The sequence below is a fragment of the Lissotriton vulgaris genome, chromosome 2_1, assembly GCF_964263255.1.
Source record: "Lissotriton vulgaris chromosome 2_1, aLisVul1.2, whole genome shotgun sequence".
Classification (NCBI taxonomy): domain Eukaryota; kingdom Metazoa; phylum Chordata; class Amphibia; order Caudata; family Salamandridae; genus Lissotriton; species Lissotriton vulgaris.
In genome coordinates this window covers 1,856,666,282-1,856,680,364 of record NC_141687.1, presented here as the reverse complement: position 1 = coordinate 1,856,680,364, position 14,083 = coordinate 1,856,666,282, and the positions used below count along the sequence as shown (strand labels likewise).

The 14,083-nt window shown below is 44.4% G+C and overlaps 1 protein-coding gene across 2 annotated transcripts in view; it reads right to left on the bottom strand.

The window, feature by feature from the left end:
* LOC147733417 (uncharacterized) overlaps positions 1-14,083 on the bottom strand; it is a 164,193-nt gene that overhangs the window by 135,760 nt on the left and 14,350 nt on the right. For both annotated transcript variants that reach the window (XM_086958033.1, XM_086958034.1), the window contains exon 2: positions 300-388. In XM_086958033.1, coding sequence (XP_086814159.1) covers positions 300-388 — 89 coding nt within the window. The remainder of the gene's footprint in view (positions 1-299; positions 389-14,083) is intronic.

The following is a 14,083-nucleotide window of genomic DNA, read 5'->3' as shown; positions in this document are numbered from 1 at the left end:
TGAGTTGATAGTATACAGTACATTATTACGCCAAATCAACGGCGTGGGCCTCTTTAAGAGTGAGAGAAGTACTGATTAAATAAAACTAAAAAGGGTTATAATTTCTCTAAAATTGCATTTGAAGGTTTCCCCACCTGCTTGTAGTTGTAGGTTTATGTGTTTATATACAAAACAAGCTAATAAAATGTATGGATTCATAAATGTTCCTTTGTGTTTAAAAGCATGTCTGCTCATGACCTAACATCAATCACAATAAACCAGGCATAATCAACCAAACATTGAGAAGTGCTGCAACTAACCTTCATGAGGACAAGTAGAATCCATTGCGTAGAATTTGCCATCTCTTGTGCGCACGAGTACAATGTGCTCTCCATCTTGTGAATATAATCTGCAAAGCAAAAAAACTTTTATTGGCTGGTGAGACCAGGCAAGATGATCAATGTCTGCATATAGGCCCCTCAACTGCCAGTACACGACCACATGCAACACACTGAAAGCAAACAACCTGGATATAGAACCTGCCTGGCATAGATGAATATCAGAGACAGTGGCCTGTGACATGGTTTTATTTGAGCCTGTGTATGCTTTAAATGCATCTTCCTAATATGTTTTGGTGTTTATAATTGTGTGTTTGACTAAAAACAGCCATTCCAACAGAGTGGCTGTGAAGTGATGATGGAATGACTGGTGGCGGTCTCTCCAATCACAGGACTGTGTGCGACTCATTAAGATCCTACTATGGTGGCACCAGTGGCCGTTTTGACCCATAGGACGCAGCGATGCAGCTGGTAGGTCTGACAGATTGGAGATGGCGAGTGAGGGTGAATTTGTTCCCCATATATACTCCTACAGAATTTTGTACCTCATTTAAGAGCTAGCCAGTCTTTAATGTTCTCAGTAAATTCTGCACTTTGAGGAAGACAGGCCTAGCCGCATATAGAAAAAAACAACCTTCCTCTTATTAAGTTGTTTTCCAATAAGTAGAGAAGGATACGTTTGAACTATAGTTATTTGAACTATTCCATTGAGTTGGAGGTTACATGTTCGAATGAGGAAAAAGTATGCTGAACGTCCATAAATAGATGATATGGCAATTCCAAATATGGGAAAAGTAATTGCATTAGATTCACAGTCTGACCGATGCAGATGCAATGCATGGCTTTTTTGCCTTCCAATACAGATATGCTATAGGGCTACCCAGGTTGTGGTTTCAGAGGTGACACAGCAAGTAGACCTGAAAGTGTTGCCATCATCAGTAAACTCTTCATTTAGTCATTGTGCAGATTCACTTCATTTTCACGTAGAATTACACCAGAGCCATCACCAGTATCAAACTGCTAGCATCCCCTCAGTAGGTGGTTACCACTTCATTTGAGGGAGAGAATAAACCCCAATATTTTGAGTAAACTCACTTGGTATGTCTGCGTTGTGTGTGTGCGTACATATATGTATGTAGCTATACATAGATATATATAACTATACATTGCACAGTGGAAGTTGCACTGTGTAGCTACAGTTCAGCAGCACATTCCACTGAAAAGGCATTTTTTGATTTGCCTATAGATTTTGACCCATTAGACGAATTTGCACAAAATGTGGCACTTTACCAACTCACTCAGATACGTTTAGGTGTGCCAAATTAGATAAAGATCTATCCACAGGAAAAAAGTTAAGGGTGGTTGGAGGATTAAAAATTATATGTTTAGCTCCCTTAGGACATTTTGCCAAAAGAGTTAAGCAAAAACCGTTGAAAAGATTTACACTAAAAGTGGCAAATGTTTTTTCATTTGGTGTAAATAATTATTTGTTCAGATATTTGTGTTTACAAAAAGGTGCCTGGGGATGGGTGGGGGTGGTTTAAAGAGTTAACACGTTTTTATATCTCTGCAGTTTACAGTCACAAGTCAATCACATTTTAAAATTTGTTTACACAATGTAATTGGCTGTATTTTGCTGAAATTATTTTTTGGGCGGCGTCTTCCAACTCCTGACTAGGCGCTGAGTCGAGGGTTTGGCACTGTGGAAAATAATTTTCTACAGCAATGGAAGGTCAAATCCAAAGATGTAGAACAGTGGTGAGGGGTATCTATACTCGTGTAAAATAGAAGGGGCTCTTAAGGAAAAAAAGGTCTTTTTTTAGCACAAGACTCATGTGTCAGAGCCATCTCGTGAGCTTGCCAGCAGCCGTTTTAAGTGCTGTATTTAACCACCATTTTATCTCTGACTCTTTAGTTGGAGCCATCTCGAGAGCTTCATACACTGTAAAAAAAAAAAAGGCACACAAAGCAAAAAGTCCGAGCAGGCCCAAAGGGAGTGCAACGTGGGGGCTGGGCACCTAAGAAGGTTGCAGCACAAGTTCTGGGTGCAGGCCACACTGTCGCCCACCTCCACTGCTCACTGCTGAAGGCCATGCACAGCCGAAAATGGGTAGCCATGATGGGTTGCGCATGGGCCTCGTCACTGCGACCCACACCTCTGCAGGCGAGGTTACAAATTAAGTAAATCATACAGGAAAACACAATAAGATTCACTGAAAAAACAGTTAAAACGTGAGCTGTGGTGAAAGGTAAGCTATGGTTCAGCGAACACAAAACTGAAAAATTCCTGAAATGCCCCAGTTATGGAGTGCAACACACACCTTAGCCCCTTCGAGGCTGATGACGAGCTGGGCTCGTCATGGTGTAGCCTCCTCAAACACTGATGACGAGCCCAGCTCGTCATGAACAATGGGTTTTTTAAAAAGTCAGCATTCCAGTAGAATCAGAGCAGCGCGCATGTGGTTAAATCATGACCAGTCATGTTTTGCTCTTTGAGGACCAAGGGATGGCAGGGGTGTGAGCCATAGTGTGCATTGTAACCATAACGTTAAATTACAGGGCTTTGTGGTTTTTTTGTGTTTGCTGAACCATAACTGCCTTTTAACTATGTTTTTTCAGTCAATTTTATGTTTTTTTTATGAACAGCATTCACCTGCTATATGCCTAGTGTACACTGAGAATAGGCTTCAGCCCGTTTTTCAGCTCAAAAGGAACTCAATTTACTAGCTAAAAATGTTCATGCAGATTCATCGAACAGCACCAAAGGGATCAGTGAATTTATCTTTTATTGGCCCTACACCCAAACCTAATCTGCTTAAAACCTGGCATAAACAACAGAAAGGTAAACTTGCTACAATGTCCGCCAAATTGTGTGATAATTCATAGAATGGTGGCATTTTTGTTTCAGCAGATAAGTACTTATCTGACCCTTTTGAGAAAAATGTGTAGCTCCAATTCCTTTTGATGGACCTCCGTAAAATTAAGAAAACCAAATCTAGACTAAACATCCTAAGTCTCGCGCAGATCCATCAAACGGTGGCAAAGTTATTAGTAAGTCAGAATGTTTTAATTCCTTAACTCAATAAGTTCAGATCTTCCAATTGTTCCCTTTTGTTACCAAATGTCATAGTTTCCTCCCAGTTATTATACTTTAGCTATTTGTCAGTCTTTAATGAAAGTCGCTTATAGCAAGGTGTTTGTTCGTTTTGATTAGATTTTGGTAACGAAAGTGAAAAATTGGAAGATACAGCCGGACTGGTCATTTGAGGTGACGTTTTCCCCGAAGAGAAAGTTTTACCCTGATGAAGGTTAAGAATTAGCGGCCCAAAACTATGGATTCATAGTCGAAGAGAAAATTAGAAACAGCTACATTAGAAGAATGTTTAAATAATGTTGATGTAGTTTTGACATTTAAACGAATAAGTGTGGCTCATCAACCATCATTCTCTCACCCATGAATTTACAGTTTAGAGTGTGAATGAGGCGTCGGCTGTGTTAGATTTTTAGAAAGTGCGATGTATCTGAAAAAACATGAAATTATAGACTGTGAAAAATTAAATAAAGATTGAGAAAAACTGATACTTTTTTTGCGGTATTTAATGAAATGCAATAGATATATATTCATTATTAAAGTTATTTTAATTATTAAGCCTAGATACCTACTATATTGTTTAGGACTAACCCTTTTATTTAGGAGTCATGTGCCCAGGAATCCTGTAATAGCAACGGCAAATCCTGAAAAATATATTGCAAAAAACTCAACTCTACAGGCCACCACTGTGTGTAAGTGTTTGTCGGGGGCGGTGGTGAGGGGGGGGGGGGGGGGGGGGGGGGGGGTTAGGTGGTGTGGGGGTTGGCCATCCTCAGCAGAGCTTGGCTGGACGCAAAGCCCTGTAGACAAAGGCTGCTGTACATTCCTGAAGGCAGTACGCAGAGGTTAGCTGCCCCAGACGGTTGGTCCCAGAGGCCAACCCTCCTTCTGTACGGCCCAAGGTGCAGGACCATGTAGGAGGCCAGGTCCTGCACCCAACCTCAGCTTTGTGTGGTTATGCACAGCAGGGGTAGATCAGCAGCAGAGTGTTGCGTGCAGGGCCTGGTTAGAGGTCAACACCCACCGTGTTGGGCATAATTAGGAGGTTAGACACAAGGAACAGCTGCATGTGGTCTTTGGTAGAAAAACCCAGAAATTCAATAAAAAACAAATGTTAACATGAAGTTGCGGTTAAGTTTGGTTACAAGACCCTAATGCGAGTTTAAAAAAAAAAAAGTTTCACAGGAAAATAACAGCTAAAATGCAGTTACAATTATAAAACAAACCTATAAAAACACTGAATTTCTCCAATTATGGTTAGGTAAACTAACCATAACTTTTCCTCCAGTGCAGTACAATGCATATTACATCAGTCAAATTGTGTCAAATGGCATTTTCTGTACTACATAATATCACACTAGATGTCCATATTGTTTACATACACAGGATAGCATTGTTCAGTAATTGGGAGCCATGCTTATCTGTAACAATATCCCATTTCTATCAGGAACGCCATAACCCTGCTGCAAATTATGAAAGCGCCGACAACACACCACATCAGGATACATAGAAAGTCCACAAACCATCCACCTGTCCTTCTTTGACACTGTACAGTGCTGTGCTGCCTTTCGGCTAGGGTTGTGATATACAAGTACTATCTTGTCGTACAAACATGTAGCATGCAGGCCATCTATTGTGGATGAAATACCACAGACAGATTCCATCTCTAGGTTGGAAACATTCTAGAGGGATGCATGGTGGAAAAGAATGTTGCCTATAGTACGTTTTAGCAGAGTTTGCTTTCTTGGTTAAGATCATCATGTTTGTTTGAAAGATAAAATGGCATGATCATTGTTTGATAAAAAAAAACCTGGACAGATTAAAACTATCAATGAAAATCACCAATTCCGCAGAAGTAGAGGCATATACTCAGGACACATTGTTTTGGTCAATACTATAGCTGTTGATCGAAACAGGACATCTCAGTAAGCAATGCCTGCTAGCCTGAAGTAGTCACACAGTTTAAAATTTACTTTAAAGGACACTCAAAGTGTGCACCACATTTCATATCTCTCGATATGAAAGTAACTGAAGGCAGACAAAACAGACCAAATACTCATACGTGTTCATGGAACTGTTTGAAGATGGACTATCAGCCAACATTTAATTTGCTACTCAAGAACTTAATCAATGTGTCCGTACCTAAGTGTGCAGACCCTCAGCTATCATGCAAGGTAGATACCAACACCAACCAAGGTGGGTTGGGTCTGTATTACATCAGGAATGAAGCAAGGTCTTCACCCGTTACTATCTGGTGTCAAGCAGTTTCGGAGAAGAAATGCCTACCTCAAACCAAGGAATCCATGTATTAAAAGTGGCAATAATGGAAACATTCCATAACTAACTCAATGGAGTGGGAGCCACAGTGAAAAGCAGCAACCGTCAAAGCAACAACGCTAGATACCACTGGACACCGATGATGGACTACATTCTCCTTATAATAATTTGATTTGAAATTCATCCCTGTAAAAGTAGTATTGAGCCTAATGCTTTGCCAGAAAGACCACACTATGGAGTTAAATAAATATTGGAAAAACCATTAATGCCCAAAAATGAAAGCTGCCTGTGAGAACTGATACATACAACCAGATCACCTTCTAGAAAGTGAAACCCTGATTTTTGGTTCTTCTTCATATTTTGTATAAGTTATAAGAATATTAACACCCAATTGAAATGTGCTTCAAGATAAAATCCTTCATGAATCAGCATCCATTTCATCGGAGCTGTAGTGTATGGATGGATGTATATGGTGTTTATCCAGTCTGAACCTAGTAAAAAGGGCGTTGTACAGGGTCAAAGGTAAGCAGTCAACCAGTGATGAGAGGTAGCATGTTATTGGATTTCTATTGAACTGTGATGTGTTCTTTTAAGAGATGGCTCTTTAACTAGGAGAAGTGTAGCTCAATGATTAGAGCGGCAGACCCTGATGCAGAGGTCTAGCCCGGGACCAGGGTTCATTTCCCTGCCTCAGCGGGTCTTGGGCTCAAAATTCCACGGACCTGATAATTCTCGCCTCGGTGCCTATTCCAATCATGGAGTCCCACTCTGCAACTCTGGGCAATAGCTTGCTTAATCTCCACAACGGCCCCCACAACGCTAAGGATGCCTGGCCTCCACCTTGGGGTTGCCCAGGAGTGGACGCCTCACAGGGAAAGCCAGGATGGGTTCCATAGCGGTATTCGTACAAGCGCCTTGAGACCCTTGCGGGTGAGTAGTGCGCTATACAAGTATCAATGTGTTTATGTTCAACTCTTTCCTAAATTGGAGCAGCATTGGAATGATACTTATAGATATAGGGATGTTGTTCTAGATATTTTTTTAACATCTTATTCTCCAGTCTCAGGTTGCCTCATGCACCCCAATTATATTGGAAGGGCCCTTTGCATGCAGCTCCAGAGCATGCATTTGACACAGACCCCCCGATAATACAACATCTGATATTAACAAAAAAACAGCCTGTTCTTAAGCATTGACAGACTCTATTTCTCAGCATTTTGTGGGGAAACAAGCCTGGAACTGCTTGCTTGGGAATATAAGAGGACTGCCTAGATATGCAGTAGAAATATGGGACCTCCTATCCTCCAAACTTCCCAACATCAGCTTCCTAACCGAAACGTGGCTAAAACCAAGCTCCACCCCTGTCATAGCAATAGAACTGCCAGAGGGATATTGCATCCTAATAGACCAACTAAGGTAGGAGGGGGTATAGCTATAGTATATAGGACTCCATTAAAATAACTATATTGGAGCAACTAAGTAGTGACAGCAAGGAAATGCTAGTTTTTAGAATTGACTTACATCCGCAATACTGTTGGAAAGATGCCCTGGTGTACCGCCCTCCCGGGCCCGTTCGAAATTTTGGTCTCCAACCACTGGAACTAACTTCTCTGCATGTATCTCTACAAAAAAAACGTATTTTATTGTGTGATTTTAATGTGCCCAGTGAAGACATCCTGAATCAGGAAGCCTCATTACTTTTAACAGATCTAATTACACTAGATTTAAAAAATATCAACGTGGCCCCCCCCCCCCCCACCAAGCGGGACATACGCTACATCTTATTTTCAGTAAGGCATTAAATGTGCGTTGTGGAGCTACGAGCCCCCTTACATGGACCGACCACTAACTGATCGAGTTCAAACTCAGGGGTCCTATGGCACTTGGCACACAGTCCTCCACTTATAGGAGCCGGCACAGACTGTGGCAAAAAATTACTCCTGATAACTTTCAGGATCTAACTCCGAATTCATGGAATCTCAACACGGAGAACATAGAGACTGGCCTAGCCCAATATAAGTCCATCATAACAACGGCCACTGATCACTTAGCCCCACTAAAGCAGTGCACAAGCTCAAGCCAGCACACTCAGTCAAACTGGTTCTCCTCCAGTCTCAAAACAGAAAAGAGCCTCTGTAGGAAATTGGAGCTACAAAAATGGGAGAGTGAGTCATTTCAGAAGTTCAGAGGCCGGAATCAATATAATGATATTTAAACAAATATCTCTGAAACCATAAATGAGACTTTACTTCTGCCACAGAAGTCCTTTTTTATTAACTCTGGGCTTCAATTGTTTTTTCTCTTTTGTATTATTTAAATTGAAGGTTCCTATCACCAACTATATTTAAACATACCCTCAGTATTTTTTCATATGTTACTAAAAAAAACAGTTGACAATATTTACATCACATACATGGTAGGTGGGTGAGGTAGAGAGTTCCTTAACTGAGACAGTATCTTTGGTTGCAGATCACACAGATGCAGATGGAAATCAAGAGACTGATGGCCCGCATGGATGATGCAGAGGCCTGCTCCAGGTGATACAACATACTCATCATTGAGGTGCTTGGTGGTAAGACTTCCAACATGTACACTGCAGAGCAAGCACATTTAGCCCCGGGGCGGCCACCTCCGTCGGGCGGCCTATCACAGACCGAAAAATGCTAGACTTCTTAACTTCAGAGACGGAGACTGCACTCTAGAAGAGGCATGTGCAAAGGGTGCCTGGCAGGTCAAAAGTAACCCGTCAATACTTTCCCTGAGAGGACTGAATGTGAAGTATGTTCTGCTCTTCCCCACAAAACTGTGAATCACAGTGTACGTGAATCGTTCTTTTTTGCTTCTGCTGCGGAGGTCTGGGACTGACTAGAGCGGAAGGGATACCGGGGATCTGGATCGGCGGACCAGGGTGGAGACCCGGAATGGGGAAAGATCCCGGTGTTCTACCTGGTAGTGAGGCAGAGGGATCCCCACAAAGGACCAGGCACAGATGGAGCGCTCGAGGGCGGTCCAGGAGATCCAGAAGGGGCACCATGGTCCACCAACAATAAATAGTCCACCATGGTGGTGACCTCCATGACTTGGGGGACAGCGAAGAGGGCTCCGGAGACGGGGGTCTGAGGGAACCGACCACACCTGTGGTAACCCCCATGACGGGAGATGAATAAGGAGACATGGGACCTGGGGATACTGCCAGCCGGGCCCGAGACGGTGGGGTACACCGGCCTGGAGTGTGGACGGAGAGGCGAGCTGCAGGGCCCGGTGACTCTGCCCTGAATCACAGAACTGCAAACTTAGGAGCATCAAGTATAAAACGTTGTGGGGTGGGAGACAGGCACCGCTTGAGGAAACAGGGAGGGCTAGGGAGTTGGGGGATACATGGGGGGGTGACAGTTTGGGGGAGAGTGGGAGGTAGGCGCACAATGGACATCATGGGCCAAAATCCTATCATGACTCTGGGCGAGGAAATGATGGGAATGCACACAGCAGAGTCACACCACCTTCATAGCACAGGAGGTGCCTCCCACATGTACCTATCCTGGAATGTGAATGGCATGGGCAACAAACTCAAACAGGGAATGGTACTGAAATTTCTGGCTAGACATACACCAGACATTGTTCTGCTCCAGGAGACTCACCTACTACGAAACAATTGTGGTTTCCTGGGTAAAGGCAGATCCACATTGATTACCCACGCTGGATTCATGGTAGGCTCTTGTGGGACCTGTACACTGGCCAGTAAATCCCTTCTGCACCAGGTTTCACAGACGTGGGTAGATCCCTAAGGCTGCTGGATGGATACAGTGGGCAGATGGCAGGGGGAAAATTGTATCTGGCAGCTTGGTACTTTCCACCAGACCTCCAGACAAAGCGACTGGATAAGATGTAGAGGTGGATCGTGTCGATCCCGGGGGCATTATGGTTAGTAGGTGGAAACCTGAACCTCGTTTCAGGAGGGGGGCGGGGCAAACAGACTGATAAAGGCAGGGAAGAGACCCAGGGATGATGCTAGATGGAAAAATGTTATGGGGTAGATGGGGCTAGAGTACCCATGACGAGTTACACATCCCGGAGAGAAGCAGTTCTCATAAGTGGCTAATGCTATCAATGTCCTAAATACACTACTTCCTCGTTCTAGCAGGGCAAACAGGCAGTTGCAGGATTTGCTATACCTGCAAAGGGGGTGGCCGGGGTACGAACCACTCACCGCTGACTATGCATTTGCGGGCCCCTTAAAGGCTTGCAGGCCATGGGTGGAGGCTGGACCCCTGGCTCCTTCCGGAACTGTCCTCGAAGCGCTACAAGGCCTATTTTAAGAACAACGAGGGCTTGATAATATCAGGAACCACAATGTGGGAGGCCCACAAAACAGGAGCACGTGGCCAGCTGATAGCCCTTACGGTGGGTTAGAGGGCGAGCAAGTGAGGATAAAGAAGAACAATTGTTGGACTGGGCGTTAGCTGCCTGCATTGACGCTGTGAGGGCTGACTATCAGGAATGGTTCACCAGGAAGCCATGCCCCTGTTCCGTGCTAAACAGCACAGATTGTATGAAGTGGGGAATAAGGATCGGAAGGTGCTGTCGTGGTTGGCTCGGAACAAAGAGGGCTGGTGGTGGATGCAGAGGATACTGATGGGGGTAGCAACATGTAGAAAGGGTCCCTGGGAAAGTTCGGGCTTTTGCAGAGCACCCGACAAATCTCTATACCCAAAGTAAAGACAACGGCCGCTCCGATGAGTTGAGTGAGCTCCTCTTGGATGTTTCAAAAGGGGGCCGCAAAATCCCTGAAAGGGGACTTGCATGAGGGGGAAATAGCTGAAGTACTGGCACAGTTGAAGGAGGTGGAGAGACTCACCAGGCCCCAATGTATTACCTGTGGAATTCTTTTGCTTTGTAAAATGACAAGTGGTGAAACCGCTCTGCACAATGTTTAGTACTGCCTTTTAATCTTCCACAAGCAGACACAGTTTTGATTTATAAGCAGGGTAAAACCCCAGAATTATGCTCCTCTTATCAGCTGATCTCTCTCCTTAATAGAGACTAAGGTTCCAGGAAAGGTCGTGGAAAATCGACTGCTGCCGATAATCCACATCATTGTGACCCCGTATCAATTTGGCTTCATGCCCTACAGGTGTACAAGACACAACCTTAGAAGCTTCTTGGGATGCTTAGCTCATGCGAGCCGCCTGTGGGAACTTGTGACACTGCTTACACTAGACGCTGCCAAGGTGTTTGACTCATTAGAATGGCCATGCCTCATGGCTCTTCTGGAAATAATTGGCTTTGGCCCATCCTGCTGAGCCTCAGATCAATTATTATACACCTGCCCTACAGCCCTTGTTAGGGTCAACTGTACGCTACCGGGAAGGTATGCTTTGACAAGGGGGTTGAGGCAGGGCTGCGCGCTGTCCCAGCTACTCAATAGCCATTGTAGGAAGAACAAATCTGCAGCTGGAAACAAGTTGATAAGTGACGAGGTTTATTAGTCACATCTGCACATGTCAAGATCCAGTCAGGGAATGCCCCAAGAACATAACTGCATTACAAACGGCAAACCTCCCCCATTTTGAAAGACAACATTCTTTCAGCAAACCCACAACACGAGACCGTCACGAGCTGTGACCAGACAATCACCACACTCGTGACAGCTCGTTTAACAGAACAGTACCCAACTCACCTTCCCCCCTTAAAACAAAAAAAACAAAAAAAACCCATAAAAAACAAGACTATCACCGTAGAATCAATTCATAACAAAATCTCTAAACCTAGAAGGCAGACGATGTGAACGAACACATCTAGAGTTACCAGAATTGCTGTCAGCTCTTGTATTATTAGTTTGTTCAGAATGTTAACCAACATCCAAAAACACATTACTGTCACAATCATTTTGAACCGAGGTAGGCCCAGAAAAAACCGAAACCCTATTGAAATTCCAAACTGAACAACCATCAACCCTAACGGCATTCTTGAAAACTTCAATCACTTTTTTAGGGTTTGACCACACAGGAAAACCTTTACTAACACCTTTTTTTTTTTATCCGGACGTAGTCACCCACCTTTATCAAACAACTGGATGCAGAGCCAATCTTCCTTTCCATGGAAAGTTTCATTTTTTTTTTATATAACTCAACTCTGCGGTGAACAGCCTCAAGATCAACCTTCAAAAACTCATCGGATCCACTCATATTCTTCTTCAACCACCAAGGCGCTAACCTGGTACTAGGCTTACGTCCTCTTAAAAGCTCAAAAGGGCTAACTAAGGTTACAGAGTTAGGAGACGTCCTATACGCCAAAAGCATGGATTGTAATGCATTTTTCCAATTCAACCCACCTTTAATGGAGAGTTGGATGGCTTCTTTGATCACACGGTTGAAGCGTTCAACCTGGCCATTGGCTTCAGGGTGGAAAACTGCAATTCTCCTATGAGTAATACCACACTTAACCATGAAGCTTTCCATTTCCTTACTTACAAATTGAGGACCATTGTCAGTCACTACCTCTTGGGGAATCCCTTCTCTGCAAAAAACCTCATCAAGGAATTCAATCACTTTCTGAGAAGTAGCATCCTTAACCATTTTAACCTCCGGCCATTTAGAATAGTAATCAATCAGGACAATTCCAAAAGTCTCTTGCTTAGACAAACAACTAAAAGGACCAATGATGTCTAAGCCCAGTTTACGCCAAGGGCAACTAGGAAAATCAACAGGTTGTGGTTCAGGACGTAAAGCCACAGCAGTTTTGTCACTGTTTGAACAATAAACACAAGAACGTACAAAATGGTCTACACAAGCATCAATACCTGCCCACCAAAATGTCTCTTTCACTCGTCTTCTGGTAAAGGATATCCCCAAATGCTCTTCATGAGCAGTTTTGAGAATAACAATACATGAAAAGACTTGTGCCCCCGCTAAAGTGGAAACCATCTCATGAAGGTTGGGTAGCGGATGAGAATCAACCCAAATCGCCTCATTGACACTACGAAGGTCCACAGCCATGGAGCCGGAGGTGAGCGGGATTTGCCCTGGTGTGCAGTCTCCTCTCAGAACACGAGTGGGAGGACACTGTCTCGCTGTATGCACATGATATCCTTCTATGTCTGAGCCGGAGTTTTCCTTAGTGAGGATACTGGAGATCTTTGACTTTTTTGGCTTCTATTCGGAGTTGCGTATTAACAGAGAAAAATCTTGTCTGTACTCGCTTGCAGGATGGCGACCCAGGGACAACTGGAGCTGTCCAGTTCCAGCTGAGGAACAGGGACTACGGCTGTCTGAAAATCTATATTAATTGAGATTGCCTGCTGCTCTACAGGAATTACCTAGGCAGGTTACTAGGGGACTAGGGGAGGGACGTGGGTCACTGGCGTAAACTGCTGTTATTGCTAGAATGTGCATCCCTCTACAAAATGATCTACTAACATTTTGTACGCCCTTCAAAACGGCCAGTTGGAAGTCCCGGACAGTTTCTTTAAACAAGAAACGGCCACAATGAGACAGCTATTGTAGGATGGCGGGATCCCTAGGATAGCGATGTCGGTTTTGACTAGACAGGTTTTTTATGAGGGTATTGCCCTCCTGGATCTCCGTCTATATTACTGGGCAGCACAGTTAGTGGTTGTCAACGACTGATCATTTGCAGAGCAGAGGAAACCATCTAGGCAGCGGATCCGACACCAATGGCACCAGGGAGCTACGTTATGCAATTATACAGCTAAGGGCATTTGACACAGTTGCCCTCTACCTCGGTCATGGTAATCAGACCTTGGAGAAAGGCATGAAGTATATTGGAAAGCAGGGCATACTCACGCTGGAATCCCCCTCCGGGAGGCTGACACACTGGCACCACTACAAGGAGATGGGGGGCAAATGGGATCTCCTGGGGATGTCGAAGCTTGGGGATGTGTGACAAGGGACCCAATCCCCTTTGAAATACTCCAGACGGACTATCAATCGGCAAGGAGTCAATACTTGCAGTACATTAAAATCCGACCTTCATCCGAGGATGTATAGGTCAGATCGAGGCGCTACCAGAGGAGACCCCCTGGTGTTTAGGGTGCTCTGCAACCCTCTATACAGGCATGCTATATCAGCAGTTTTGAACACCCTGTTAGCCAACAGTAACCCACCGCTCCAGGCCCTTAGAAACAAGTGGGAGGGCACACTCAGCAGGCTTGAGGATGACGAGTGGGGAGAGGCTTGGCGCTACCCTGGGAAGGTGGCGATCCGGGTGAACTTTAGGTTTGTCCAACTGAAAGTCCTCTATAGGGCATATTTTATGAGGTCATGACTCTTTGCCATGAATAGATGGACATCTGGCAGGCGCTCAAGGGGCTGCCCATTATGGGGCACACTGATTCACACAATATGGGAGCGTACTAGCCTGTGGCCTGTGGGTGGGTGTA